The sequence below is a fragment of the Loxodonta africana genome, chromosome 17 (genome assembly GCF_030014295.1).
Source record: "Loxodonta africana isolate mLoxAfr1 chromosome 17, mLoxAfr1.hap2, whole genome shotgun sequence".
NCBI classification, from domain to species: domain Eukaryota; kingdom Metazoa; phylum Chordata; class Mammalia; order Proboscidea; family Elephantidae; genus Loxodonta; species Loxodonta africana.
Genome location: NC_087358.1, coordinates 60,082,269 through 60,110,148, shown reverse-complemented (window position 1 = coordinate 60,110,148; position 27,880 = coordinate 60,082,269). Strand labels below are relative to the sequence as shown.

General features: G+C 38.9%; 1 protein-coding gene across 4 annotated transcripts in view; it reads left to right on the top strand.

The window, feature by feature from the left end:
• Window positions 1-27,880, top strand: part of VWA8 (von Willebrand factor A domain containing 8) — a 473,608-nt gene that overhangs the window by 215,753 nt on the left and 229,975 nt on the right. For all 4 annotated transcript variants that reach the window (XR_010318190.1, XM_003412602.4, XM_064270072.1 and 1 more), the window contains exons 20-21: window positions 1,330-1,401; window positions 20,959-21,035. Coding sequence is in view for 3 of the 4 variants with exons in the window: in XM_003412602.4 (XP_003412650.2) it covers window positions 1,330-1,401; window positions 20,959-21,035 (149 nt within the window). In the remaining variant the exon portion in view is untranslated. The remainder of the gene's footprint in view (window positions 1-1,329; window positions 1,402-20,958; window positions 21,036-27,880) is intronic.

The following is a 27,880-nucleotide window of genomic DNA, read 5'->3' as shown; positions in this document are numbered from 1 at the left end:
ATTACTGTAAAAACTGGAAATTGGCACTGATTTTTAGCACTTACATCTTGGCAGGAAGAGAGCCCTAGACTTAGATTATCACGAGAACCCGGACTGAAATTATGTCTAGAACTCCCTTTTAACTGGGGCAGTCAGATATCTCAGTTTGCTTATGAGAGTTCCTGTTTATACTTCTTGTCCCAGCATAACTATTAATAGTATCTCTTTTACTTTTAAAAGTGTTCCAGAATGGATAATAAATTGATATGGTCACCCAACTCATGGTACCCTGCATGTGTATCAGAGTAGAACTTTCCTCCATAGGTTTTCAATGGCTAATTTTTTAGAAGCATATCCCCAGGAAGGCCAGGCCTTTCTTCCAAGGTGCCTTTGGGTGAACTCGAACCACCAATCTTTTTTTAGCAGCGAGTGTGTTAATTTGTTTGTAACATCTAGGGACCACCTTTTATAAATAGGGAACCTCAGTAACTAAGTACTTATGAGTCTATCATTGACTTGATAAAGAAAAGCCAAGAGAAAGTAATAGGGATATTAACTGTGCTGGGATGTAATATAGGTCCACCCCGTGCCTACCCCATGATGATACTTTGTGACCTACTTATGGGAGTGCTATTTTTCAAGATACAAAATAGCAGTGTAATTTTTTCTCTATCATAAAAAAAAAAACTACAATCTTGTTCTTATACAGTTGTCATTTGAGTTGAAAAGTGTGAAAGGTAAACCATATATTTTTAAAATGATACATAGTTTTGAACGTAATGGTTAAGAAGTTAGTATAAAATGTTCCATGGAAATCTCCAATTCTTTGAGCAACTCATTGTGTGTTTACATTAAAACCCATTGCTCTCGAGTCGATTCTGACTCATAGCGACCCTGCAGGACAGAGTACAACTGCCCCACAGGGTTTCCAAGGAGTGGCTGGTAGATTCGAACTGCCAGCCTTTTGGTTAGCAGCTGAGGGCTTAACCACTGTACCGCCAGAGCCCCATATTTACATTAACAAAGGTTAATGTAAATATTGAATTACAAGCCAACTCTTCATACTTTAATAGCGGAAAGATATTTGAATTGAATTTTTAAAACTGAAATATTGGTCAGTGACTTTGTCTTGCTTAGGCAGATTATTTCTGGTTTTCAGCATCGGTGACCAATTGGTTATATAACTTACTTATAACCACAGCATTAGTTTTGTTGTTGTTCTTTAATCATATTGTTTGAGTATTGACTATCATAATAGATATTTTTTCCCATGATGATATTTTTATAGTAACGTCCTTATTTCAGTTTGATTATTCAAAACACTGTTAACTCTAGATCTCTTTTCTCTAGCACACGATAGTGATGGAAGATATGCTAAAAGACTTTCTTCTTGGAGAACACCTATTACTGGTTGGTAACCAGGTGAGTTATGGCTGGATCCCAGGATCTAGTGAATATATGATAGTAACAGTTTAAAAGCAGTGCGTTTCTTCTCCTTATTCAAATGAGCTTTTGGAAATAATTCTTTTTTTCCCCCAATTGAGGGACTGGTTTAATTAAAAGAAGAGAGTCTTCTGCCTTCTAAATTTTAGAATTACCTCAGAACTTAAATCACCCCACCTTCCCATTCAGTCAGTCATAAAATCCTGTTACTTCTACCTCATAAACATTTATTCTTCTTTCCCATGTCTGTCACCCCGTCCCAGCTCACCATCACCTGTCACCTGGGTTACCGCAGTAGCTTCCAACATAGCTCCACCCCCACCTTACTCCTATTCTGGTCTGCCGTGAACTCTGCAGCCAGATTGATACTTCTGAAACAAAATCTGATTAGCTCATTTTTGGTTTTGCTTAAATTGCCTCCCCCTTGTCCTTTTTTTTTGTCCTTAGAAAAAACCAAAAAACCCTGGGGGTGTAGTGGTTAAGTTCTACAGCTGCTAACCAAAAGGGTTGGCAGTTCGAATCCACCAGGTGCTCCTTGGAAACTCTTTGGGGCAGTTCTACCCTGTCCTATAGGGTTGCTATAAGTCAGAATTGACTTGATGGCAATGGGTTTGGTTTTTGGGTTTTTGTCCTTAGAAGGAAACCCTGGTGGCATAGTGGTTAAGAGCTATAGCTGCTAACCCAAAGGTCAGCAGTTCAATTGTACTAGTCACTCCTTGGAAACCTTATGGTGCAGTTCTACTCTGTCCTATAGGGTTGCTATGAGTCAGAATCAACTCGATGGCAACGTTTTTTTTTTTTGTCCTTAGAATATAGCGGAAGTCTTGTGTGTGACTTAAAATGTCCCGCAGCCTCAGACCTCTGACCACCTCTCTGGCCCAAACCCCTGGTCTCCTCCTTTCTCTCACTCCGTGTTAGTTTTAGCTACTCTGAACTTCCCTCAGTTTCTTATCTCCTCTCTGGTCCTTAGTGGGTGCTCTTCCCTCTCCATGGAGCACCCCTTACCCCCTTTCTACATGCCCTGTCCCTGACTTCTAGGGGGAAGGCCTTCCCTTGTCTCTGGCTGAGTTAGGTTTCCCCTGTTTATACGCCCTTCTTGTCACACTGGCCATGTGCTACTGTAGTTACACAGTGAAGGCCTGTCTTCCCACCTGTCAGTCTGGTCCTCCAGGGCAGGGACCACACTTCTCTAGTATCCTCAGATCCTAGAGCAGTACCTGCTACGTAGCAGATACTCAGAATATATATGCACGAATGGATGGATGTTTTCTGTTTAGAGGTCTCTGATAATTTTCCCTACATGAATCCTCAGACCCACAGCAAAGAGCACCTGTGTTTGTTTGTTTTTTAAGTTAGTCTTAAGAGCAACAAGCTTTCTGAAGGAGTTTATTTGGGCTCTTTTTTTTTTTTTTTTACTTGTAAAAGTGATACATTATCTTTGTGTATTTAGTGCCTGTCAAACTTAGCATTTTAAATACTGATTTTCCTTTTCTTTTTTAATAACAGTGGATCAGTTGTAAGGTTTAGTAGTTGAGCACAGACTTGGAAGATAGCTGCCTGAGTTCAGATAGCAACTTCTTCACATCTGGCTGTGTGACTTTGGGCAAATTGCTTATCTTAGCTCACTTTCATGATGTCTAGCTTGGGAATAAAAACAGCGTGCACCGTATAGGCCTAATATAAACATCAAATGAGATAATGCATGGAAAGCACTTTACACAGGGCCTGGCTCGTATGAAATTCCCTGTGCCGCCAGCTAAAAAGAAAACGTGTGTCTCACTGTGCAGTTTAAAAGGTATTTTAATATTCTCTTATTTCATTGTTTTAAAAGAAGAATAAAAAAGAATAATAAATTATGGCCTTTTCCTCACTATTTGGAAAGTTCTACCGACTTTCCTTTACTGAAAAATTATTTGTCCTGATGAATCTACATACCAGAGTAGGAGGATGAAGATGGATTAACAGTCCAGTATTTGGGCCATGATACTGACACCCAGGAATACAAGTTCTCGTCCTACTTTGAAGAATGATAACTACGTGGACTTTTAAGTCTTATGTAGCTCAGAGTGCTTCACAAACTTTACATAAGTAGTTAAACCCTGGTATACTTAGTGTGTCATTTATATAACTCCTACCATCTCCTGAATGGCCTTAACCACAGAATCTGCTGGCATCTCAGGTAGCAGCAGACCAGCATGGTGAAGAGAATAGACCAAGGATATACAGAGCTGGGGCTTGAATAATTTTGCTCAGAAGCAGCCTTAAAAGGAAGATCCCTAAAAGTCAAGTTGTAATGTCTAAGTGTCCTTGAAATATCCCAGATGGCACTGATGTCCCAGGGGTTTAGTAGGTGGGATGCATTAGGAGTTTCTTGGCAAGGGCAGTACTCACAGTCAAGTAGGTAATAGAGTCAGGGTTTCAGTCCAGGTTAAAACTGGAGCCTAGCCAGTGACCAGAGAGACAAGGGGTATAGTTAACCTCTGGGAGGTTGTGGGGAATTGTGCAGAGTGAGGGAATGGATGAGACAGACCTTTGCTTCTGCTTTATGATAAGTGAAAAAGAGGCTGTGAAAGTCCTTTGAAATTACTCTAGAGTGCTATACAAATGGTGCTGTGACATCTAGTATGCCACCTCCAGTCTGTTTCCTGTCCAGAGAAGGGAACAAGACACTAAGGCAGAGAGAAGATTGGGCAATGGAATGGGTGGGTGAGGGGAAGAGCAGCTAAAGCGCTGTAGGTACATGGTCGGACCCCAGCATCTGGTGAGGAAGGGAGATCCTGCTGACTTTCAAGCTTGGCCAGGATTGGCTCAGGAACCAAGTGCACGGAGGCTGTAGGTTGAAGATCCTCAGGAAGGAGAGACAGAAGATGTGGGGTATCACAACCTTCTGTCTGTCAGTGGTATCGCAGACTCTAACTGCAGTCAGCCTGTCACAGCGTCTTGCCTGCTTTTACACCTGTTCTGCCACCCTTCCCATTGGAGAATGGGAAGACAAAGACATTGCATTCAATGTGAGTTTGATACTTACAGAGGGCCTTTTTTATAGCAGAAGGGTTTTCTGTTCTTTGATTATAAACCTCTAGAACAGTCAGCATCATACAATACCAATGTTGAAGGAACTTTTAGATTTTAGATTCTGCCACCTGTGTCCTTTAAATTATCTAGTGAAAGAGTCTCTCTAGACTCTCTGTCATTTGATGCTCTCCATCGTCTCATCCCACCCTGCTTTCAGCCCAGTGCCTTAGTTGTCCTCTCAAACTCTCATCTTGGGCTAAATTCAACACTCTGTTCCCCAAACAAACCCTCTGTGTGTTTTATTGCAGCTTCTGATCTTTGCCACATGGCCAGTGTGCTCTCATTTCCCTGTCTTTACCCTTTGAAATCCATTCAGTCTTGGAGTGGTAATTGGTAGGTGTCGCAGGAGAGAAGTAAGCTGGGAAGCCGGAGTTCTGCCTTCTTCTCCAGTTGTCTTAGTCATCTAGTGCTGCTGTAACAGAAATACCACAGTGGATAGCTTTAACAAAGAGAAGTTTATTCTCTCACAGTCCAGTAGGTTAGAAGTCCGAATTCAGGGCGCCGGCCCCAAGGGAAGGCTTTCTTTCTCTGTGGGCTCTGAAAGAAAGTCCTTGTGATGCATCTGTCTTCCCTTGGTCTGGGAGCATCTCAGCACAGGAACCTCAGGTCCAAAGGATGTGCTCTGCTCCAGGCGGTACTACTTTCTTGGTGGTATGAGGCCCCCAACTCTCTGCTTGCTTCCCTTCCTTTTTTATCTCTTGAGAGAGAAAAAGTGGTGCAGGCCACACCCCAGGGAAACTCTCTTTATGTTGGGTCAGGAATGTGACCTGGGTAAGGGTGTTACAATCCCACCCTAATCGTCTTTAACATAAAATTACAATCACGAAGTGGAGGACAACCACAGAATACTGGGAATCATGGCCTAACCAAGTTAATACACACATTTTTAGGGAGACATAATTCAGTCTATGCCACTACGTTTTTCAATTCTGTATGTGATATTGGTAAATTGCTATTCCTTCTCCCAAGAATTTTCCTTCTTTTCTTTTTCTTATCTGTAAAATGATAGAATTGAAATGGGTGTTTTCCAAGGCGCTTCTTTAATAAAGCCTTTCCAGACCACTTCAGCCCAGAGGTTGATCCCTTCTCTGAACTATTTATAACAACAACAACAACAAAAAGCCAAACCCATGTGTTGAGTTGATTCCAGCTCACAGTGACCCTGTAGGGCAGAGTAGAACTGCCTCTAGGGTTTCCAAGGAGTGTCTGGTGGATTTGAACTGCTGACCTTTTGGTTAGCAGCCAAACAGATCATTTATAGCTTTCTCTTGGCCCTGTGTTAGACTTAAGTGTCTACCTGTGATCTGTCTACTAAAAGCCCCTGAGAAAAGTGTGTGTGTTATTTTTGCATCCTCCCTGATGCCTTGCATGTAGTAAGCATTCACCATATATTTGCTGAATAAATTACTGGTTATTAGAGGATTGTTGTTGTCATTAGTTGCCATAGGATTGATTCTAGCTCTTAGTAACCCCATGTGTGTCAGAATTGAGCTGTACTCCATGGGGTTTTCAAGGCTGTGACTATTTGGAAGTAGACTGCCAGTGCTGTCTTCCAAGGTGCCCACGGGTGGGTTCAAACTGCAAGTAGTCGAGCGCTTAATCATTTGTGCCACCCAAATTTACCCTATTAGAAGACTTGTTGTTAGGTGCTGTAGAGTTGATTCTGACTCGTAGTGACCCTATGAGACAGAGCAGAACTGACCCTTAGGGTTTTTGAGGCTGTGGTCTTTACGGAATCATACTTGCACATAGTTCTCTCATGGAATGGCTGGTGTGTTCGAATTGCCGACCTTTCAGTTGGCAGCCAAGGACTTAACCCCTGGGCCACCAGGGCTCTGTATTAGAGGACTAGTTAGAATAATTCCTAAGGCATGGTCGAAATGATTTAGATGTAATATGAATTTAAAATTTAGGCTTGGTTGGATTATTTTCAGGAGATCCTAAGACAGATTGACTAAGTTTCCTCTTCTGTATACTTGCAACTGTGAAGGAAACAAATGAACTAGGTAGACTCTAGGGACTGCCCATTCTAGAGAGTAAATAGTTATGTGGTTCATTGGCCTGGGTATGGTTATATACTGATAGGATCAGAGACTTGGCAGCATTATCACCAAGACACAATAATGAAATACTAATTACCTAAAATTTTCTAATACTAATTAAATGCTAATTAGTATTTAGCTAATTAAATGATGTATAACTTTGCCCAAGCTTATGTTTACCAGGGCAGGAAGTGAAAATTGGACCAAGATGACTGGTTAAAGTCTAAATATAACTTTTTAAATAACTTAATTGACTTCAGTTTCTTTCAAATATGTTTTCAAAAGCTGATGTCTTCCGCAGTTTATTAGCGGTTGCCTGGGGTGGGTGGGAGAGGGAAATGAGAGGGAGTTGCTGAAGCGGTACTCTTTCTGTTAAGGGCAATGAACAATATAGAAACGATGATTATTGCATAACATGGTGGATGTAGCTCTTGTCACTGAATTGTACATGTAGAAGTGGTTCAAATGTTTTGTTACATATATTTCATTGCAATAAAAAAAATTTTAAAAAGCAAGCTAATGTCTATGTTAAGTTCTGAGCAAGATTCTATTGTTAGATTCTATGGGTTCCATCTGATATGTATGAGGGAGAACAAAGCCACCTCCAGTATTTGTGAATGCAGAGCAAGCACCCACAGCAATGTGCTTTGGAGTGGATTGGTATTGAGATTATATGTTCTCTTTCCCTGAGTTTTCCTCAGAGCCTGATCCTGTGGGAGAGGAATGGCCCTTGTCCTAAAATGTGTATATTCTTGAGATCACAGTGACTCAGGTTCCTTTTCAGTACCTTTGAAAATGCCCTGCTTTGTTTATCAGCAGTATTTTGGTACCTCTTAGTTTTTATGTCTCTTCTCACCTTATTTCCATTTTATGACACAAAGCAATGGAGAAAAGAAAAAGACAAGCGAGCGAGGTACAAGGGGTAGGTTGGGACTGCCAGCTCTGACTCTCACGGGTAGCTTCACTGGTAGTTTCACCCAAATGCAAAGTGACAGCCATCTGGGAAAATGCCTATTTTAATCATTTGGTCTATTTTCAAACCAAGTGAACCGTTTGAAGCAGTTGATCAGGCTCCTTACTTTCTTGTTCTCTTTCTAAAGTATTAAATGATGACTGTTCAAAAAAAAAAATCACTATGGAATGAAGGTTTGAGGATTAAATACTGACAGAGATATCTGCAGTGGGTTGGTATGATTATACAATAAATTTGGAATGAATGCTCTTCCAACAAACTGCCTCTGTGGATACAGTCCACCCAGCCTTCTGTTTGCAAACTAGCGACTGGCTGAAGTCCATGAAGAAACTTTCTAGCAGTTAACATTGTAAATGTAGAAATGCTTTGGCAGGTTATTCTGTTACTAGTGACAGCTTTTATGATGAGGAAATTTAAGGGGATAACTTGATTTTGAGATATCTCAAGGTTTATCATCTTCATTAAGCTCAGCCCCACCTTTTCCTTCCAGATATTATTTTTTCTAAGGATCTGGATTATGTCAGATTTCACATCTGCTGGGAAACTTATAAACAGTCCCATAAATAGCACTTATCAAAATAAAGTAGCACATATCTTATTTTGGTGAAATTAAAAAAAAAATTTTTTTTAATCCTATTTCCTATGAGGAATTTTATGGCACAGCACATAGGCAAAGTGAAGCAGAATTGCTACCTTCAGCCAAAAGGGCTAGGGTACCCTGAAGTGATAGGTGTTTGGTGGTCACTTAGCATCTGCTGCATATTGTAGAACCACTTCAGTGTGCTGTGACATGTGTTATTTTCTCCGTGCTGTAATTATAAAATCATGTACACCTTTCACACAATTAGGACTTTCATGGTTTTTTTTTTTTTTTTAATCATAGCATGACTTTCTATTTATTTTAGCTTTCCAGAGAGAGAAAAAAAGAGAAATGGCTATTTATTTTCTAGCCAGTGATGCTTTTTCTGCCCTGGCTCCATCTCCAGAATAAGCTCCCTGCCTTCTCTTCCTTCCCATACTTGATTTGCTTTTGACTAGTATGGCTGCATTCCACTTGGCATATAAAATACTTACTGTGAAAACTTTGAGTTGTAGAATCAGCCTGTAATTGTGTCAATTCTTTGTGTTTCATAAAGTCCTTGAGAATAAACTTCTGTTTTAAAATCAGAATATATGAATTTTGAGCAACAACAAAATAAAAATTTTAAAAGATAAAAAATAAAAGTCAAGTTTAAGTAATAAAAGAAAAAAAGAAATACATGAGTTTTGTAAGGCAGTTGAATTTTATCCGATTAATTGTAGGGAATTTTATTTTAGCAATGTGGTGTTTTAAAATACTCAGGAACCTTTACGTAAAAATTCTTCTTAAACATGCAGTGTTTTCTTCATTTAATTATATTGTTTAGTTTCTGATATTAGACAAATTTGCACAGCAAGTCACCAAAATTTATATTTAATGACAAGCAAAAATTCATAATCACTTCTAAATGATTATAGTCCAGTAAAACACTTGCCAGGGTTTATTTACCTTTTTTTTTTTTCTTCCTTTGTATCATTTTACCAAATAATAGCAGTTTGGTGAAATTTTTAATGTCAAGTTTTCGTTCTATAGCCCATATTTTTTGCCTTTACCAAAATTCTGATACATTATTTCTTTATTATCAAATAAAAAGTGAGCTCTGGCTGATTTTCGTGTAGAATGCTTCCTCTATCTTGACTCTCATGTTCTTCATGCTTTTACGATATTAAATCTTTAGGTTCTCTTTTTCAATTTCATGGCAATGTCTGATCTCTCAACAGAAAGAGAAATCTTAAGAAAAAAAAAATCTTAAGAAGCATCTCTTAAAATCCCTTTTGAGGAGAGATGCTCAAAACCACCTATGACTTGGCTCCAAACTCCATTTATAACTCTAGTTCTTCCAAAGTGCAGGTTCTTACTCTGCCTGGGTACCACACACTTCTGCTGTCCCACCTTTGCTCCTGTTGTTTGCTTCATCTAGTGCCACCCTCATCTTGCCTATGCATATTCAGCTGGTAGTCAAGAGTGCAGATGGTTTCTTCTCTATGCAGCCTTTCTTAGGTTCTCCTAAAGAGAAGTGATCTTGTTTTCCTTCAGACTTTTATAGTATTTTCTCCTTGTTATGATTCATTTCTCTTTTAAGGTTGTTATGATATGTGTTTGATTTAATCTACAATTGAATTATAAATTTTTTATGAATTAGGATTAACGATGGTAATATTTGTACGTTTTACATTTTCAGCATACTTTTATATCATCTCATTTAGCTCTACAATAACTCTTTTGAGGTAAATATTTTTACTTTTTACATTTTACAACTGAGGCTCAAAAAGGTTAAAATATTTACAAGATCACATAGCTAGCTAATGGCATTTAGGTCTTAGACTGAAAAAGCTCATTGTTTTTTCACCATACCGCACTAATTCTTATACTAGTAGTAGTAGCAGAAATAATAATATAATGATAATATTATTCATAATATAATAAATAGAAATAACAATAATAATAAAATAACTAACTTGCTGAGTGTTTATAAAAGGTGAGAGCCTGCTGTACATACAAAGTACAGGACATTTAAAAATTTTTATTATAAAAAAATGTTACATGCTCTATAAAAAATAGAATATATAATGAACTCCCTGTACCCCTCACGCAGCTTTAACAATTATCAGTATTTTGTCCATTTTGCTTCATCTCTTCTCCCAAACATTTTTTTGCATGTCATTTTTAGTACATATCATATAATCTTTATGGACTTCTCGCTATCTCTAACATAAGCACAATTCCATTATTACACGTAACAAATTAACAGTAATGCTTTAATATAATCTGGTACCCCATCTGCTTTCACTTCTTGATTATCTCAAAAGTATCATTTTACAAGTGGTTTGTTCCAGTCAGCATCTAAACAAAGCCTGGCCATTCTATTTAGTTGTGGTACCTCCTAAGTCTCTTTGAAAGAGATCAGATATGCTCTTCTTTATTTTTTGTCCAAGAGTGTTGACCCATTTTCAGGAATATAAATATTTTATTTAGAATTGTACCAATATTGAACTTTTATTGAGGATGTGTTTTCTAGATTAATTTTATTAAACCAACTTAATTCCTTGATTTATTTATACAAGGACATTAAATCATATCCATTTTTCCGGGCTAGAAATAACTGCTTTCTTTTCTGAATTTTTATAGCATTTGGTTTTAACATGTCTTATGTGCTTAAGAAAATCAGTAAGCATGTATTTAATGCTCACTAAGCTGGGAGCCCTGGTGGTGCAGTGTTTAAGAACTAGGCTGCTAACCGAAAGGTTGGCGGTTCAAGTCCACCAGCCACTCCTTGGAAACCCTACGGGACAGTTCTCCTCTGTCCTATGCGGTCAATATGAGTTGGAATCGATTGGACAACAATGAGTTTGGTTTTTTAAGCAGAACGCTTTGTTACTTATTATTAAATAATTCTTTGTATCTTATCCTATCTATTTAATTATAAGCTTGCCGGTATCAGGGACTTAGTTTTTCCCCTGGTACGGGTTTAGTAAATATTTGTTGAATTATTTAATATTGAGATACTGTGAATATTTTATTGCCAAAATTAAAGAAGGTGTGAATTTTGCTAATTAATAATTTGAGCTGAGCCCTGGCAGTCTGCTACTGTGCACCATTGGAAATATCCCATGTTGCTATGCCAGCATAATTGTCTAATATCTGTAAAGAGACTGAACAGTTTGTCCAGAATCTTGCTTGCCTGTGTCCCCAGCTGGGAGTGGCAGCAGGGAATTTGATAACTAAGCATGCTGGAGGTCCTAGGCTGTGAAATACTTGGTTTTGTCAAATATAGTAACATTCATCTTTATTTTATATTATTATTTGTTCCTTATCAAACCCCTCCCTATGAAGTTGCCTGAATTATAGTCTGGAAATTTTTTGCCATTCTGCCACATTCTCTCTACCAATTTTGTTTGTCCATCCAGTATTTGTTAGTGACTACTTTCATATTTATTTTGAATCTTTTTTTTTTTTTTTTCCTGCAGACACATTGATTTTTTTTTCTTCTGTACAATATTTGTCATGGCTGCTGCGGTCGTACCTTAATGGCTGACCAAACTACCCAAAAGCATGTCTGTGCCATTTATAGCAATGCAGCATTTCAAATTGCAGGATGTAGATTTTTATTATTCCTGTTTGAAAAGGAGGCTATGACTTCGACAGGAAGCTTTGTTAAGTAAGTGTGTTTTACAAGTCATGCAAGCTTTTAGTGCCATTGAAATGTATGTCTTCTCCTCTGACTTCTGGGTCTTTTTTTACTCTGTTAATGCTCCTTGCGAATATTTAGTATTATTTACTCTTGAGCTTTCATGATTTTTTTTTTTGGTTACATAAGTTATGCGTGTTCATTGAGAGAATTTGGAAAATAGAAAATTTCTAGTGCTCATATAATAGCATCTCTTAGTTTGTGAAAGGATTAAATAATATCAGAGTGTAAGTTCTTAGAAACCAGCTGGTCTGGCCCCTCTCTTTGGATGAACCAATCTTGACTCCATCTGAGAGGGATTAAGCAAGGATTATAGCCTAAATCTCTTAGCCTCTGATCTAGTATACTTTGAGGCATTTTAAGGAAAGAGGTAGGAGGTTAAATATTTGATGAAAAATTTAAAGCTGAAAATAAAAACCAGCTGCAGTTTACTTCTCCTGATTTTCTGCAGTATTGGTTTCTGTATTTAACTGTGGTTGGTATATGTCTGTCATATTCAAAGAGCAGCTTTTCTACGAGGGAACAAAGATACGTTACAAAGGACGTCTCTGAATATTATACACACTGAACCAACTCTGTTCAACTGGAACTGGAAGGAATGCCCAAAGTAAAGGTATTTCAGAGCAGGAAGGAAAGTTGGACGTTGGCAGTGGCAAACACTCACCTGGAACCCGTTTAAAAATTACTACAGAAGAAAAGATACTGCTTGACTTCCTCACTGGTTTTCTCTCCCAAACCTTAGATACCATGCAGGGAGGTCCCAGATGCGGGTTTTAGGAGATGGGATAACCCTGGAATGACAGATCCCTGACTCCATAAACCCTCATGCAAATCAGTTCAGGGTGGCCACCTCCTGACGTTCTGTTGTGCAACAGGGCAAAATAGAAAACAGCCCCATCTGAGTCAGACAGATTTGCCTTCAAAATCTCACTGGTGCAAGATTCTTTCTTAACTCCTTAGAATTTAAGTTTGCCCCCCCCCCCAAATGGGTACATTCCCTCCCACTCACAGGGCTGGCCCGAGGATTAAGGTGATCTTGTACTGTACTAAAAGGACTGGTACACCTCCACCATAGGGCTCTGTAGGCAAAACTTCAGAGAAAAAGGGCAGCTGGCTGTCAGGAACCTGTTGGAGTGAGACTTGTAGAGGGCTGCAAGCATGGGAGTTTATTTGCTATTGAGGGGATCCTTCAACAGTTCAGTTGCTTCAGTTGCTGATCCTTCGATAGTTAAGTCCCAGGGCCATCACTCATAGCTCAAATCCTATTTCTAGACTAATTTTCTCCTTGCTTTCATTCCTCTTTAGCCCTTTTATTTCCTACTCTAGTGGTTGGGGTTTTCCTTCTCCTCGACTGAGGAGCCCTGGTTGCTCAGTGATTAAACACTTGGCTGCTAACCAAAAGGTTGGCGGTTCAAACCCACGAGCCACTCTGCAGGAAAGATATGGCGCTCTGCTTCTGTAAGGATTATAGCCTTGGAAACCCTATAGGGCACTTTTACTCTGTCCTGTAAGGTCGCTATGAGTCAGAATCGACTCAGTGGCAGTGGGATTGGTTTGGTTTGTTTCCCCTTTGACTGAATATGGAAGAAGTTTCTTAAGTTCTTTATTTTCTTCTTGTCCAGGAAGATAAGCCCAGGGCCCTTTTTCTTTAAAAACAAATCACTCTGAAAAAACAGGGTAATTAAAATTATAAACCTGAGGAAGTTATAGGAGTTCCAGAATCCTTCAGTGTTCTTAAAAGTCTTGGTCCCTGATCTTTTATCTCATAGAAACTGGAAGCATGTTTCTTTCCTGTCCTCAGTTTGATTCCTGGTTGTAGGATTTTACATATCCCCTACTTCTTCTCCTAACCATCCAATTAAAGGCCTCTGACTCCTCTCACTATGAGGGTCCTTCTTTCCAGTACATTGTCATGAAGAACACAGTGGGACAGAACAGTAATGATAAATGTAAGCACCATTCTCGCGAGATAATTTGTATTTTTGAGGATCTCGCATTCCTTCTCCCCTTTTTTATTTTCACTCCTTAAAAATTATCCATGATAAGAGTTAAAACTAATACAAAATTATTTTATTTTAATTTTTATTGAAAGATACAAATTGTATGTATACAATAATGGCCAGTAAGTAAGGATAAGTATGCACAGGGACAAAACCAAAATGGTAGCAGATTTTTTTTTTTTTTTTTTTTTTGAGCATTTGCACTTTGGGTAATGTTTTGTGTTCTAAAATTTCTAGTGAGAAAAATGAGTATGTATAACTTTTATAGTGGAAAAATAAGACACTATTTATGTATCCATTCAGTTAAAGTAATCTGGAGGATTTTCTGTTCCAGGGGAAAATTATGATTGAAAGAACAAATAACTATAACTGTTTCATTTTCTCAGGATATTTACAGAAATTCTTTCCTAGGTTAGGCTTCTAGCATTTCCTCAAAGCAACTATCAGAGCTTTAAAAATGAAGTCCGGAGTGACCTGATGAGATCTCTGTTTTAGAAAAATAACTAAACCAGTTGTGGATTGGCCTGAAGGTAGGAGACCAAATAGGGTCCTTTCCAGGAGTCTGGGGAAAGCTGGCTAGCTGCGTGGAGTAATGACAGTGAGTGGGAGATGGCCGAGGAGATATGGGAAATGGGCATTTCAAAGTAAACATTTCCAAGATGAAACTGCCTTTTAAAAAACTAAACCTCCCTCCCTTCCCAACCTAGAAAATTCACTTCACTTCCCCTATTTCTTACCCAGTAAAAGGCACCATATTCCACCCTGTTGCCCAAGGCAGAACTTTTACTTCATCTCCTTCATCCTCCACAACCAGTTCACCACCAAGTCCATTAGTTCCTTTTTCTAAGTATCTCTTAAATCCATCCACTTCTCTCTGCCCCCGAGATTAGGCCACCTGCCTAATCATCTACTGCCTGAATTTATAAAGGAGTTTCCAAACTGCTTTCCTTCTTCTCTCCACCAGTCCATTCCACCAGAGTGAGTTTCCAAAAATGAAAATCTGATACTGTTACTCCTCTACTTCAGTGACTTCTAAGTGCTTTTAGGAAATAGTCCAATCTCTATTACATGGCTTCCAAGGCTTCGTAGAGCTAGACCCTGCCTGTCTTCCTAGACCTGTTCTTACCGTGCCCTTCCTCAATGCCGCTCTAGCCTTTGACTTCTTGCAGACATTTCCAGCTCTCCTGCTCACTATTACATCCAAGTCTTTACACATACTGTTCTCTCTACCTGGAACACTCTTCCTTCCCTTTACCTCTTTAATTCTTATATCACAAACATCACTCTGGGCAGTAGGCCTTCCTCAGCCCTTAGGTTAAGTCTCCAAGCATGCTGAATGCTCCATAGCATAACACTCATCACATATGTACCTATTATATTTGCTTAATTGTCTGTATTTCCTATTAGATTATAAGCTGTGACTGTGGCCAGGGGCTGTACCTATCTTATTTACCATTGAAATCCTGCTCAGCTAGCTTAGTTCCTGTAATGTTGTTGTTAGTTGCTGTCAGTCGATTCTGACTGACGGCAGCTCCACGTGTTACAGAGTAGAACTGAGATCCGTAAGATTTTCTTGGCTGTAATCTTAACGGGAGCCCTGGTGGTGCAGTGATTAAGAGCTATGGCTGCTAACCAAAAGGTCGGCAGTTTGAATCCACTAGCTGCTCTTTGGAAACCCTATGAGGCAATTCTACTCTGTTCTATAGGGTTGCTATGAGTTAGAATCGACTCAAGCACAGTGAGGTTTTTTTTTTTTTTAATCTTAACAGAAGCAAATTGCTAGACTTTTTTTCCCGAAGTACCCCTCGGTGGGTTCAAACCACCAACCTTTAGGTTAGCAGTCAAGCATAAACCACTTTCATCACCTAGGGACCTTCCAGTAACATTAAGTGCTAAAATACTTGATGAATGAAACGAGGAAGAAAGGAGAAAAGGAGGGAAGGAAGAAGGAACGGAAGGGAAGAAAAAAAAACAAAAGCTTTACAGGTAGGGTCTACAGATACACTAGTGACCTTTTGAATGAAGTCAGAGGGAGAAATGGAGGAGCCAGAAGTTCTTCAGGGTTCTTACTTTGGGAAGCTGGGTAACGGCAATACTGTTATATTGAGGTTAAAAGAAAGAAGAGTAGAGTTGGGTGGAAGCACAAGGAGTTCAGTGTGAAAGTCTGGCGATGTCCAGCTGGCAATTATAGGAATAGGGAACCTCGACTGGAGCTTAGGAAAGAAGTGTGAGCCACATATGATGTCTGAAGTCTTACGAGTGGGTGAGATTTCCCAGAGAGAATATATAGAGCAAGGAGACAGCTGAGGTGGGAGGTCTAGAGACCGTAACATTTAAAGAACACACACCAAAAGCACTCCTTAGTGGCAGCTGGGGACTCAGCGTCTCATCCTACAGTTATGGAGCTTGTAAGCTCCTAAAACAGTGGTGTGCTCAGGAGTTTGAAAAAGCACTGCTGATTCAGTAACTTTGAAGGTGGGGCTCCCAGGAGCAGGAATTTCCCTAACAGTAGCTTTTCATAATTTGTTTCTTTCAGGAAACCCTTTGTATATGTGACGTGACACTACATTTATGCTACTCGCTTTTCTCTAGAATTGCCGAATTTAATTTGACAGCGCTTAAATATTAACATTCGTACTGCATTTATTTCAAATTTCATGTTTATTGCAGTATGCTATTGTTGTAATTGCGTGCAAATGTACAAATGTGACTTTCCTTCTTTGTGCTCCTGAGGTAGGCTTGAAACTATTTTGGGAGAAATCCAGTTAGATATTGAAAAGATCCTAGAAGATGAAATGATTCATTGTTCTTTAGTAAATTTGTCAGTTTGACAGTGGGCTCTGATAACCTTGAAGCGTCTGTAGGTGAAATGTACAAATTGGATTATTTGAAAAACTTGTCCAGTCCATAAGTTTGCAAGTCCATAGCTCATCACAGTTTCCATTATTCAGTATCCTTATGAGCACGATCACAATTTGTTATTTTACCCTTTTCAGTACTTCCCGAATGCTGTGCAGCTGTTCATTCATTTGACTGGTATTTATTGAATGCCTTTTTTGTGTCAGGCACTGTACTGTGAAACAGGCATCATCCCTGCCCCCATGGCATTTAGAGTTCATTGAACAGTGCACAGGAGAGACATTAAATAAGTCATCACACATGTAAATATATTTATGCTTAAGAAGGAAAAATACAGGCTTGTATGGGAGACAGTGTTATCAGGAGGAATCAGTCCCTGGACAAGGACATCATGCTTGGTAAGGTAGAGGGTCAGCAGAAAAGAGGAAGACACTCAATGAGATGGATTGACATAATGGCTGCAACAACGGGCTCAGGCATAACAACGATTGTGAAGGTGGCACAGGATCAGGCAGTGTTTCTTCTGTTGTACATGGGGTTGCTATGAGTTGGAACTGACTCAAGGGCACCTAACAACAACAACATGGGAGACAGCAGGGGAAACTTGACATAGAGTAACCAAAAAAAAAAAAAAACCATTGCTATCAAGTCAATTCTGACTCATAGCGATCCTATAGGACAGAGTAGAATTGGCCTATAGAGTTTCCAAGGAGCAGCTGATGGATTCCAACTGCCATCCCTTTGGTTAGCAGCCAAGCTCTTAACGACTGTGCCACCAGGGTTCCAGTTGGGAGTTCGGAAAACTTCTCTCTGAAAAAGTGAACTGAGACCTGAGGATGAATGAGAATTGATGGGATCATGAGTGGGAGAAGAGTTCTCCAAGGGGAGGGAGGTTTAGGCATGTGCAAAGGTGCTGAGGAGGGAAAGAGCTGGGAACCTCTGACTCAGGGAAGAGGAGTGTGGCTGGAACACCATTCAGGAGGAGTAGAGTGGTACGGGTGGGCTGGAGGGATGAGCAGAGGCTAGCTCATGTAGAGCCTTATAGGCCATCGGAACGATTTTCAATTTTATTCTAAATGTAGTGAGAAGCTATTGAATAGGTTTGAACAGAAAAGTGACATGATCTAATTTATCTGTTAAGGAGATAATTCAGACTGCAATGCAGAAAATAAGTCAAGAAATCCAAGAGTGTAGGGAGATCAGTTGCAAGACTACTGCAGTCATCTAGGTTATTGCTACTTGAAGTACAGTCTCTGGACCAGCAGCATCGGCGTCACCAGGGAACTTGTTAGAATGCAGAGTCTCAGTCTTGAAACCAGACTTACTGATCAATCCGTATTTTCACAAGATCCCAGAGGTAATTCATTTGCACGTTAAAGTTTGAGAAGCACTGGTCTAGGTAAGATGATGGCCACTTGGATTAGGGCGGTTCTGGAGAACTTGGACAAACTCGAGATATATTTTGAGGTAGAGATGATAGAAATTAATCGTAGATTGACTACAAGGGGAGTACAGAGGATGACTGAGGTTTCTGGCATAAACACCTAGCATTCAACGAATGTCTGAAGTACTACCTTGTGCCCAGCACTGTTCTAGGCACTTGGGATACCACCGTGAACAAAACATGCTTCTGAACGAGCTTACACTTCTAATGAGAAGAGAAGGATAATACACAAATAAATGGCTTAAACTGAGAATATTAAGTGATAGTAAGTACTTTGGAGAAAGATAAAGAGAGCTCTTGATTTTCCTCCTAAAACTTGGTCCTGCCATAGTCTTTCCTATATTCCTTGCTACAGGAAATATCTAGAAGATATCTTTTATCCTTCTTTTTCCTCATCCCCCATATCCAATCCATCAGCAAGCCTTGTCAAGTTTACTTGGAAAACATCTTGAATCTACCCTCCTCCATTTATACCTAATTTTTTTTTTTTAATCTAAGCCACCGGAGCCATGGTGGTACAGTGGTTAAGAGCTCAGGTGCTGATTGAAAAGTAGGCAGTTTGAATCCACCAGTCACTCCTTGGATACCCATGGTGCAGTTCTACTCTGTCCTGTGGGGTTGCTATAAGTTGGAATCGACTTGACAGCAATGGGTTTTTTTTTTTTTTCAATCCAAGCCATCACCATTTCTGCACTACTTCCACCTGGTTTCCCCGGTCCATTCTCTGTTAGATTACCAAAATAGTTCTTTTTTTATGATGTGTTCGTTCAGGCCACTTCTTTGCTGAGAACCTTCTAATAGCTCCCTATGACACTTAGAATAAAATCCCAGTTTTTCACTTGGGTTTACAAAGGTCCACTTGATCTGACCCTGCATGCTTCTCTGACTTCATCTCCTGTATTCGCCTTTCACCCACAACACATGAACCACACTGGATGTTCTCAGCTATCCTAAGCTTATTCCTACTTAGAGGATCAGAGGATCAGCTGTAGCAGTTCTGTCTCCTGGGATTTCCCTTTTCCTAATCATCGTAGTGCTGGCTTCTGTCATTCAGATCATCAGTTACCTAAGGAAATTTCTTCCCTTCTAAATCAATATTAAATAGCCATCCAGTCCATATTACTTCTCCCTGTCTCAATTATCTACAGAGAAATTATCATTACTTGATTTATTTAGTTGTCCGCCTAATTGTTTTTTACTACCTACCTTTCTACCTACTTTTCTAACTCACCTTCCAATTTCTCTGTCTCCCCACTTCTGGAATGAAAGCTGCATGAGAGCAGACACCCTATCTTTCTTCTTCACACCGTCTCTCCTGACACATGCCATAATCAGCAGATATTTGTTTATATGCTGAATGAATAAATAGCTGATCTCGTGGATACTAGTCTCTCCTCTTGTCAATACACCTTGCTTATTATCTCCAAATGGATCTTCTTTAAACATTGGTTTCATTGTTTCTCCCCAATTCAAGGATGTATGGTAGCTTTTCATTGCCTCCTACTGACTGTCCTTGTTTTGTACCTCAGCTGCCTTATTCATTAAGTAGTCAGTAATCTCTTCAGTCCCATCAACCTCTCCTTCCTCTGCTATCCTGTGGCATGTTTAATGTACCAAAGAGAAGAGAGAAAACTCTAAGGCTATTAGAACCTCTGTCACAGAATGTTAACACTTATTTATCTACACTGGTGACTCGTCTTCTAATTGCTCCATGTGTATATGTCTTGTCTCCCTTTGAGAATTATGAAGGATGAGACAGTGGTATACTATCTTTGTTTATCTTAGAGGGACTGTCACAGTGCTAGACAAAGATGATACTTGATAAATACCCATTCAATTTATTTGAACTTTTATTGTTGGTGCTTGTAGCATGCCTTTCTTCACAAGATATTTGGAAGAAAAAAAAAAAAAACATAATAATGCCTACTTTCCTCTTCGGGGCTTCTGCTATAGCTGTTAGGCACTGTGCCTTGCTCTTATCTGCCTAGTTATTTCTTTAGGATATATTCCTGAAAGTGCAGAGAGAGAGAGTTTAAGACCCAGATTACCTAAGTCAATTTCAAGCTTAAAGAGACATAATCCATAAGGAAGGGGCTGAAAGCGTGAGCACCAGAACCAGACAGACCTGGACTTGAGTCCTTGCTTATTATCAGCTGCGCAACTGTGGACGTGTTGCTCTGACACTTGGTTTCTTGATTCGTGAGGTTGGTAGTCATAATACCTACCTCATTGGACTGTTGTGATGATTAAATGTGTGAAAAGACTTAGCATACAGGCGGGGGTGCTTTGTGAAACGAGTGTTAGCTATTGTTGCTATCGTGTATGATAGAGAACTCAGCTTTTTAACCACTTGCACTCCTCCTATACAACCTACTTTGTAAAAGATTCACACCCCATTAATTGTATTCCAGAACCCTAGTGGCGCGATCTTTAAGAGCTATGGCTGCTAACCTAAATGTCAGCAGTTCAAATCCACCAGCTAATCCTTGGAAACCCTATGGGGCAGTTGTACTCTGCCCTGTAGGGTCACTGAGTGGAAATTGACTCAGTGGCAATGGGTTTGGTTTTTCAATTGTATTCCATCTCTAAGTGAAAACTTTAAATGGGAAAATAGCCTGGGGGTGGATTCCGTTTTCAGCAGTCTGTCTTCTACGAGAGGAAAGTGACCCTCTCAGCATGGGAGGTTTCCAGCGTTTTAAAGGACTAGAAAGTAGGATAAAAGAAGAAATTAATGTTTAATTGAAAAAGGAAAAGTACAGTATTTTAATTATCTTCCTGTCGAAAAAGTGAGTTTTGGTAAAAGATTCTTCTGGTTTGTGATAAACTTACCTCCAGATAAAAACCTTTTCATTTAACGTTATCTGTGTACTTACAGGGCGTAGGAAAAAACAAGATCGTTGACAGATTCCTTCACCTGCTCAACAGACCCCGAGAATATATCCAATTGCACCGGTAAGAGAATAAGCGCCTCAACCTCTGAAGGTCTCATTTAATCATTTTTTCTTCCCATTACAATTTAAGAGTACTTTCTTAAGACTTGCTTTATAAACCAGTTTCATTTGTGTTCCTCCTGCACTTATCTCTCCTCTCCTTAAAAGGTGAATAAAACCATGCAAAATTTCTTTTTAAGGTGGCTAACACTTTATACCCGCACATCTGTCAGTTTGTTGTACTGTGGTGGCTTGTGTGTTGCTGTGATGCTGGAAGCTATGCCACTGGTATTTCAAATATCAGCAGGGTCACCCGTGATGGCTAGGTTTCAGCAGAGCCTCCAGACTAAGATAGACTAGGAGGAAAGGCCTAGTGGTCTACTTCTGAAAAAACTGGCTAGTGAAACAGTGTGAATAGCAGTGGTACATTGCCTGGTATAGTGCTGGGAGATGAGCCCCTCAGGTTGGAAGGCACTCAAAATACTACTGGGGAAGAGCTGCCTTCTCAAAGTAGAGTCAACCTTAATGATGTGGACAGGATCAAGCTTTCAAGATCTTCATTTGCTGAGGTGGCACAGCTCAAAATGACAAGAAACAGCTGCAAACCTCCATTAATAATCAGAATGTCGAATGTAAAAGTATGAGTCTAGGAAAATTGGAAGTCATCAGAAATGAAGTGGACCGCATAAAGATCGATATCCTTGGCATTGGTGAGCTGAAATGGACTGATATTGGTCATTTTGAATCAGACAGTCATATAGTCTACTATGCCAGGAATGACAAATTGAAGAGGAATGACATTGCATTCATCGTCAAAAAGAACATTTCAGGATGTATCCTGAAGTACAATGCTGCCAGTGATAGGATAATACCCATAGGCCTACAAGGAAGACCAGTTAATATGACTATTATTCACATTTATGAACCAACCACTAATGCCAAAGATGAGGATATTGAAGATTTTTACCAACTTGACATCCCAAAAGAGAGGTTAAAGAATGGGACAGACAATATCTGAAGAAATAATGGGCGAGAATTTCCCAAATTTGATGAAAAACCTAAAGCGACCAATCTGGGAAGCTCAATGAACCTCAGGCAGGATAAACAGAAAACTACACCAAGGAACATCATAATCAAATTGCTGAAAACCAAAAGAGAAAATTTTAAAAAACTGCCAGAGAAGAAAAGATTTATTACATATAGGGGAACAGTGATAAAAATGGTCCCTGATTTCTCATGAGAGAGAAATACAAACCGCAATTCAATGAAGTGATTGTTTTTAAAGCGCTGAAAGAAAAAAGAAGTCAACATAGAGTAGTATGATGGTTAAGATCGTGTCTCAGCTTGGCTGGGCCATGATTCTCAGTGTCTTGGCAGTTGCATAATGTTGTGATCACTTCCTTGTTGGAATTTGATATACGATCACCCCCATGATGGAATCTTCTGAGTGGTATCAGCAGGGCTGGGGCCTGTGGTGGCTCATTGCCTCCTCAGCCTTCATCTCTCTGCCTTCCTCTGCCTATTTCCTTCCTGCTCGCCTTGTCAAGGTTTTTGGCTTGTTTTGGATCCAGCAGCTGCCTCTTGTCAGACCTCTGGTTCTTGGGACTTGAGCTAGCAGCTTACTTGTCCATCTTGGGATTCGTGGCTCTTCACAGCCTACGAGCAAGAGTCCTGCTCTTGGGTTTGCCAGCTTCTGCAGCTACGTGAATCAGGAGAAACCTTGCAGTCTTGTCTGCTGACCTGGGGGCTCCTTGACCTTCACAGCCTATGAGCAGTAGCCCTGCTCTCCATCCTGATGATCTTGGGTTCACCAGCTTCTCTGGCTCTGTGAATTGGGAAAGGCCTCTTTCCTGATCCATGGACTTGGAACGTCCCAATCTCTACAACCACGTGAGCTGTTTCCTTGATATAAATCTCTTTCTATATATATTTATATGCTTTACTGGTTTTGCTTCTCTAGAGAACCCAGCCAAAGACAAACTGTGTAACCAGCAAAAATATTCTCAAAAATAAAATGCAAAATAAAGAAAATTTCTGACAAACAAAAGCTGAGAGTATGTCACCAGTAGGCCTACATAATAGGAGAAAAGAAAATTACAGATAAGTATTTTCCATGAACATAGATATAAAAATACTTAACAAACTATTAACAAATTAAGCCCAACAATCTGTAAAAAGGGTAATGTGTCATAATCCAAGTGAGTTTTATCCCAGGAATGCAAAGTTGGTTTAACATTTGAAAACAAAATAATGTAATTCACTGTATTTACAGAATAAATGAAAAACCATATAATCATCTTAATAACTTTGAAAAAAGCATTTGACAAAATTCAGTGCCGATTTATGATAAAATGTCTCAGCAAACTACAAAAAGCAGGAAACTTCCTTACCTGGATAAAAGACATCTATGAAAACCTGCAGCTAACTTTATATTTAATCATGAAAGACTACTGTAATTTTACACAGATAATATGCCTGATCTACGTTTGTTTGCCAACCATGTCCTTCCCCCATGAGGTATTTTCCGAAGTGCACTATGGCAATTTTTTTTTTTACATGTTGCTGTAAAGAGAATTAGCATAGCATGCTTACAGAAATACCCTGTGGGTGGAGGGCATGCTTGACAAACCAACGTAGAACACACACATTATTTGCGTAAAAATACAGTAAATGCTTTCCTCCTTTGATTGTGAAAAAGGCAAGGATATTCACTGTTGTACATTGTTCCTAAGGCCCAAGCCAGTGCAATAAGACAAGAAAAAGTAATAAAGAGCATACAAAGTTGAAACAGAAGTAAAATTGTCATTACTTATAGATGACATGATCTTATATACAAAAAATCCTAAGAAATCTACGAAAAAAACTTTCAGAATTAGCAAGTGAATTGAGCAAGGCCATAGGATACAACATCAATGTATAAAAATCAGTGAGTTCCTGTATAGTAAATGTTGCGGGTTGTTTGTGACCCCCAGAAGCTATGTTGAAGCCCTAACTTTCGATACCTAGGAGTGTGATGTTATTTGAAAATAGTTTCTTTCCAGATGTAATTAGTTATCATGAAGTCATACTGGAGTAGAATCGGCCCTAATCCAATAAGGCTGGTGTACTTATAATGAGAGGAGAAGAACCACAGACAGACACAGAGGGAAGACAGTTATGTTGAAGATGTAAGCAGAGATTGGAGTTACGCTGCCACAAGCCAAGAAATAAAAAAGATTGCAGGCTGCCACCAAAAGCTAGGAGAGATGTATAGAACAGGTTATTCCCCAATACTCTCATAAGGATCACCACTTCTGAGACCTCGACTTCTAGCCTGCACAACTATGAGAGAGTAAATTTCTGATGTTTAAAGCCACCAGTTTGTGGCACTTTTTTACAGCGGCTCTAGGAAACTCATATACTAACAATGGACAATGGGAAAATAAATTTTTAAAAATGCTATTTATGATCATGTAAAAATGAAATATTTAATGAAATACAAAAATGTGTAAATTTTAAATTTGCTAATTTTAACAATGCATTTTTTTGTTAGCTCATTGATGGCTGTTTGGAATTGAACTGAAGGTCCCCTGTTTTATACCCTTGCAGTGCTGAGTTTCTGGCTTAGTAAGTCTTCCTCTCCTTTACCTGCATTTACCTCAGCTGCCACCTGCCTTCCTCAGTGTCACTGCTGTGTGGTGTAGTTGGGACGACATTATTTGGAAGTGAAGGGTGGGCTTCTTTGTTGTTTACAGTATATCTTTAATCCTGGTGTCCTGCTACCATCATCCTTGCTCTGTAGTGTCTCACACTGGTCTGCCAGTTAGTGTCAGAGAATACTAGTTAGGAAGCTGGATCCATTAATTGAGCAAACTGAATGCAGTCCTGATGTTGTTGTTTTTGTTGTGTGCCGTCCCACTTATAGAGACCCAGTAAGACTGAGTAGAACTGCCTCATAGGGTTTCCATGGCTGTAATCTTTACAAAAGCAAATCACCACTTCTTTCTCGTGAGGAGCCACTGGCTAGGTTCAAACTGCCAGCCGGTTAGTAGCAGAATGTGTAAACGTTGTGCCACCAGGGCTCCTTCTTATTATGTTAGGCATTATATTTTAAGAATCCTCCCCCTAGAAAGCCACCTCCTTGTTATTATTATATTACTTGTCCTCCACATTCCACCACAGCTTCCCGTGTTCCTTCATTCCAACGCCCATTCCTCTATCACCCCAGCACCTCAGCTCCCAAACTTCGTATTTTCAGAAAATTTCTAGCCTTTTCTTGTGTTCGCAGTGCACAGGTTCTCCTACTCCAGCTTCGTATTTTAACCATCCTATCATCACATCTTCTCGTGGTTCTTCTTTGTATGAATGATGCTTTATATGAGCCTAGAAATTTCCATTCATCTTTTCTGAAAAACATTTTCAGTGTCATGATTACAGTGCTAGGCGTTAGAGCAGACACAGAAATAAAAACATAATCCCCGTCTTTAAGGAGCTGTGATACTTTTCTTATTTGTACTTATGTTAATCTTTCATGTTCCACTAAATCTGAAAAACTCCTTTTTTTTTTTTTTTTACCTTTAAACTTTTCCACCAGTTTTTCTTTCCACATGTACAAAGTTTGGGTGGGGTGGGGGGGATGGAGAAGAATCAGAAATTTTAGCCATTTTTCTAGTTCTCACTTGAATAATTTCTGTTTGTAACATCACAGTTGCAGTTTTTGAGCCACAGGACACATGGCAAGATTATATATGTATGCACACACATATCCGTACCTACACGTACTTGTAGATAACTTCTGCCTGTGTACACATATATTATCACCTGTACCTACCTGTACACGTATATGCCTATGCACCTACATATGTGACCATGCACTTGTTTTTTGTTGTTGTTACCAAATTAATATATGTCACATTCTTTAGCACAAACATCCTTTTCTCTTGTGCACTTCTTGGTGGCATCGTTTACTTTGGTCACACTGTGCTCATTACACCCACGTTCTGTGCTACTACACTTTTCCCATCACCAAAAATAACAAGTATCTAAGCTCAACAGAGAGATTTTCCCACCCACCCTAACCCATCCCTGGTAACCACCACTGAACATTGCCTCTGTGTATCTATTCTTGTCTTCTTACACAAGTGGGATCATACAACGTTTGTCCTTACATGACTGACTTATTCCACTCAGCATTCTGTCTTCTAGATCCATCCATGTTATAATGTTTCACAGACTCATCGTTGTTCTTTATGGTTGTGTAGTATTCCATTGTATGTGTGTACCACATTTTGCTTATCCATTCATCCACTGAAGGGCACTCAGGCTGTTTTCATCTTTTTGTTATTGTGATTAATGCTGCAGGGAACATAAGTGTACATATGTCTGTTCGTGTCACTTCTTTGAGGCCTCTTGGGTATAGTTATAAGAAGTTTTGATAAATTTAGTTTTTCTGAGAATTACTCCCTGTCTTCTAATTATTAGCATAAAGTAGTTTGTAGTATCACCTTATATTTTTAATGTCCTTAGGCTCAATAATGATAATCCTCATTTTTATTCCTGATATTATTTGTGCTGTCTTTCTTTTCTTCATGATTGGTTTTGCCAGGGAGGTATCAAATTTACTGGTTTGTTCAAAGAGCCACTTTTGGCATTATTGAACCTCTCTTTTGTATGTTTGTTTTCTATTTTGATAATTTCTAATTTTATCTTTATTAAACCTTTTTATTTTCTTTAGGTTTAATTTGCTGTTCTTCTTAAAACTTTTTTATATGAATGGTTATATCATTGATTTTCCACCTTTCCATTTAAAATATACGCTTTTGAGTCTATTAATCTGTGAATCTCTCTTTGGATCTCAGTTTTTTTTTCATCTCTAAGAAAGTGGAGTGGACAAGATCATTTTGTAACATGTCTTTAGCCCTATATTCTGACTAGACAAGAAAGAGAACGTATTGAAGTTTCTTTAAAAAGTTTAGAGGATTAGAGATGTCATGTTGTACTTTCTGCCTAGAATGTCTTTTATGTTTTTTAACATACCAAACTATTGTCATTGAGTCACAAATGATCCGTAAATAGTAGTTAAGGAGTTACTTGCTACCAGTTAAAATTCTGTGATAATTCAGAGTGGCTGGATTAAATGTGTGGATATATTATCTGTGAAAAAGCTTACTGAATTTAAAATGTAGTAAAAATTTTATAGTCAAATATTCATATTACTTTTGTTTTCCAAGCTCTATGGTATGGAATATAACATCATACCTATTGCTGTATTATTGGTTGATGATATCATTATACATGAAGTGATATATATTTATTTTAAGGGGGGCTCTAGGTATCTCTCTTTTATAATATATGATATTTAATTTTTGAAGTACAGGGGGAAGTAAAAAGGCCCCATTTCTGTTTAAAAAATATAATATTCAGGAATTCTAATTAGACCAATGTTCCCACATATTTCAACAGAAGTTTTTTCTTTATTATGTACAGCTTTAAGAGTGTATTTGCCATATAATTTAAGATCATAAAATTGCTTTAGGAGAAACATGTTTTAAAAATCCTAAAAACAGCAGTCTAAATAAAATGCTTGGGATTTCTCTGATCTAAGTGTGACTTACTTTAGGTTTTTACCTTGTTTATTTTAGATTCCTTTTAATGGATTTGTGACGTTTCCATCTAAATAATCAGTTACACTCAGTTTATGGATGTCAGTCCAATAAAATAAGCTATAATATCTATTCAAAACATAATCTTGGTAACTAAAACCATCACCAAACACACATGAAGAAAACACACAACCAGTGTACTTTTAAGGATGGTGATTTTATGTTTTGATGATCAGATCTCATAAAGCAAAGAAGCTGAGCAATGTATGCCTTTAGCTGAAATCAA